Here is a 2,996-nt window from a genome sequence, read left to right as displayed (position 1 = left end):
ATGCCTATAGTAAAACAGAAACATTTGTGCCTATAGTAAAACAGAAACATTTGTGCAGTATTCATTTTCAAAGAGTTACAGGTACATTGGGGGAAGACAAACATGTAAAAATAAGTACAGGATAGTAGACACAAAAGTTAACTTGGGCATTGACAAACTTAGAATAGATGCATGTAGGATGAGCAATTTATGCTGCCTGAGGAATTGCAGTAGACCATGAAAGATGAGATGGATTTGGCTAAAATGAAGGTCAAAAGAACCTTTTGAGTAGAGAAAATAGAGTACCAAGACATCACCAACTGCTAATCATCTAACCTATGAACTCAGAAGTCTAAATGAAATGCATGACTCTTCTCTGATTTACTCACGTATTCCCTCTGTATTCTTCAAAATTTATTCATTCAAATTAAAATTTGATTATGTTTCTTTACCTATTATATAAGCAAAATTGCAAATGATTGATGACAAATATTATTGATGTGGCTGTGAGGAAACAAGAACTCTCATAAATTGCTGTTGAGAGTATAAAATGGTACAATCAATTTGGAGGGAAATGTGCCAATATAGCAACACTATATATGTATGTACCCTTGGCCCAATAAATCCAATTTCTAGATTTCCATATGTCAGATACACTGGCAAAAGCATAAAAAGGCACATGCATAAAGCTTTTCTTTTCATTGTAAAAGACTCATTAAATAAACTATGGTGTATCTACAAAGCAGAGTACTATGAAGTTATAAAAAGAATGAGGAATCTTTTTGTGGTTAAAGAAGAGCTATGCTGGAGTTAGCTGGATCCATTTTAATCCTTAATGAAAGCAGCATCATGATTGAAATATATGATATTACTTCAACAAGGTGTAAGAACCTAAGTTAATGATTAAGAATGATCATTAAACAAGTAACCACTGAAACCCCAAATCTAGAGAGAGAGCCTGTGGAAGCTCAGGTCATTCTTCCTGGGATAAATAGAATGAGGAATAAATCATTGTTGGACTTATAAAGGTACAGGTATGGGAATTATTGACCCACTTTCCTATATCCATACAATACATATGAGTGAGCTTGAAAGAACTAACACTCCCTCAAGGACATGAGAACTAAAATAAGGCAGTGAGGAGAGTTATGCATTGGGAGGACTCATAGGGTTTCCCACCTGATGAATGCAGTCAGATTTGCCCAAAGGAAGACAAAGTCACAAGGTGATTTTTGATGGGTTGTGCCCTCTTTTATTATGTGTGTTCCCATGTTAGGATTATAAGCAGTTTCATACTGTTCACAGTGTGCACACAGGAATGTGAATATCTGGAATTACTTGGCCACAGAAGTGTTAAAATGATGATAAGAAAAATAATGTAAGTCCATAATGGGCAGGCAGAGGAGGTTTCCAGGTGGTAGTGACAGGTCTAAACTACCTCTGTGCTGTTTTCACTGAGCTTTCCAATAGTCATTTCAGCAGCTGGGTTTCATCACAATGGAGATAGGCAGAGGCAGAGGAATTCTAAATATCAAACTGATTGTTCCCTATTCGAAAGACTTTAGTCTTTTTCTTAATGTCTATGGGAAGCAGTCTCTAAGGCCTAGGGCCTTGTAGAAGGTCCGGCCAAGGGCATTCTTCACCTCGTTATTTCTCAGGCTGTAAATTATGGGGTTCAAAATGGGAGTCATAACAGTATAGGACAGTGATAGCACCTTCTTGCTCTCAGGAGAATTATTGGACTTAGGGCGGAAATAGATGAGGCTTAAAGATACATAGAAAAGGGAGACAACAAGGAGGTGGGAGGAGCAGGTAGAGAAGGCTTTGTGTTTCCCTTTAGCTGATGGAATCTTGAGGATGGCAGCAATGATGCAAGTGTAGGAACATAGGATCAGCAAGCAGGGTATCATGACGACGAGAATGGTTCCAACAATGGCGTAGATCTCAAACAGTGCCGTGTCCGCACAGACCAGCCTCAGCACAGGTGGGCTGTCACAGAAGAAGTGGTTCACCTTGTTGGTGCCACAGAATGGAAAGCTGAAGAGCCACGTGGTCTGCACAGTAGCCATGGGAATGCCTGGAAACCAGGAGGCAACAGCCAGTTTTGCCCATGTCCAAGGGTTCATGATGACTGGGTAGTGCAAGGGATTGCAGATGGCTACATAGCGGTCATATGCCATTGTGGCCAGAAGGAAACATTCAGAAACCCCAAAGGAGAAGAAGAAATACATCTGAGTGGCACAGCCAAGAAAGGAGGTGGTTGTGTCCTGGGCAATCAGGGTCCCCAGCATCTTGGGCACAATGACTAGGTTGAAGCCAATCTCTATGAAAGACAAGTTCCTGAGGAAGAAGTACATGGGGCTGTGCAGCATGGGGTCAGCCAAGGTAACCAGAATGATGAGGCTGTTTCCCAGCAGGGTGACCAGGTAGATGATTAAAAATATCAGGAAGAGTAATGACTGTATTTCACTAGGTAGGGAAGAGAAACTCATGAGGTTAAACTCACTAACTCTTGTCCAGTTTCCTTCAGCCATTGATATAGGAATGAATTCCGAGCTGTGGTCATAGAGAGACATTCTCGATTGGAAGAGTCAGATTCTGGATTTCTGTTTCAGACTCCTTCTTAGTGTCAGGGAAAGAGGCAAGATCAGGATTTCAGTTGCAAGAGAAAGGGCCTTGTGTTGTCTAAGAATAAAGACACAAGGGGGCTTCCCTGGTGGCGCAGTGGTTGAGAGTCCGCCTGCCGATGCAGAGGACACGGGTTCGTGCCCCAGTCCGGGAGGATCCCACATGCCGCAGAGCGGCTGGGCCCGTGAGCCATGGCCGCTGAGCCTGCGCGTCCGGAGCCTGTGCTCCGCAACGGGAGAGGCCACAACAGTGAGAGGCCCGCGTAACCCCCCCAAAAAAAAACACACAAAAAAAAAACCACAAGGAAGAAAGGCCAGAGCCTGAGCTCTGAAATGGGAAATGGCTTATTGTTCCCCACTCTTATTCTTTGTGATCCATTTTCCACTTCG

At 42.5% G+C, this 2,996-nt stretch overlaps 1 protein-coding gene across 1 annotated transcript; it reads right to left on the bottom strand.

Moving 5' to 3' along the window:
- Positions 1-1,483: 1,483 nt before the first annotated feature.
- Positions 1,484-2,537, bottom strand: OR10A5 (olfactory receptor family 10 subfamily A member 5). Its single transcript, XM_007459830.1, has one exon. The coding sequence runs from the start codon at positions 2,511-2,513 to the stop codon at positions 1,560-1,562; it is 954 nt and encodes a 317-aa protein (XP_007459892.1). The 5' UTR covers positions 2,514-2,537; the 3' UTR covers positions 1,484-1,559.
- Between the last annotated feature and the right edge of the window lie 459 nt (positions 2,538-2,996).

This window comes from Lipotes vexillifer, unplaced genomic scaffold (assembly GCF_000442215.2).
Source record: "Lipotes vexillifer unplaced genomic scaffold, Lipotes_vexillifer_v1.1 scaffold61, whole genome shotgun sequence".
NCBI lineage: Eukaryota > Metazoa > Chordata > Mammalia > Artiodactyla > Lipotidae > Lipotes > Lipotes vexillifer.
The sequence above is the reverse complement of the archived record's forward strand: the minus strand, read 5'-3'. Positions and strand labels throughout refer to the sequence as shown.

Coding starts and splice junctions, on each gene's coding strand:
- OR10A5 (XM_007459830.1), bottom strand. CDS start 2,513: ATGGCTGAAGGAAACTGGACAAGAGTTAGTGAGTTTAACCTCATGAGT.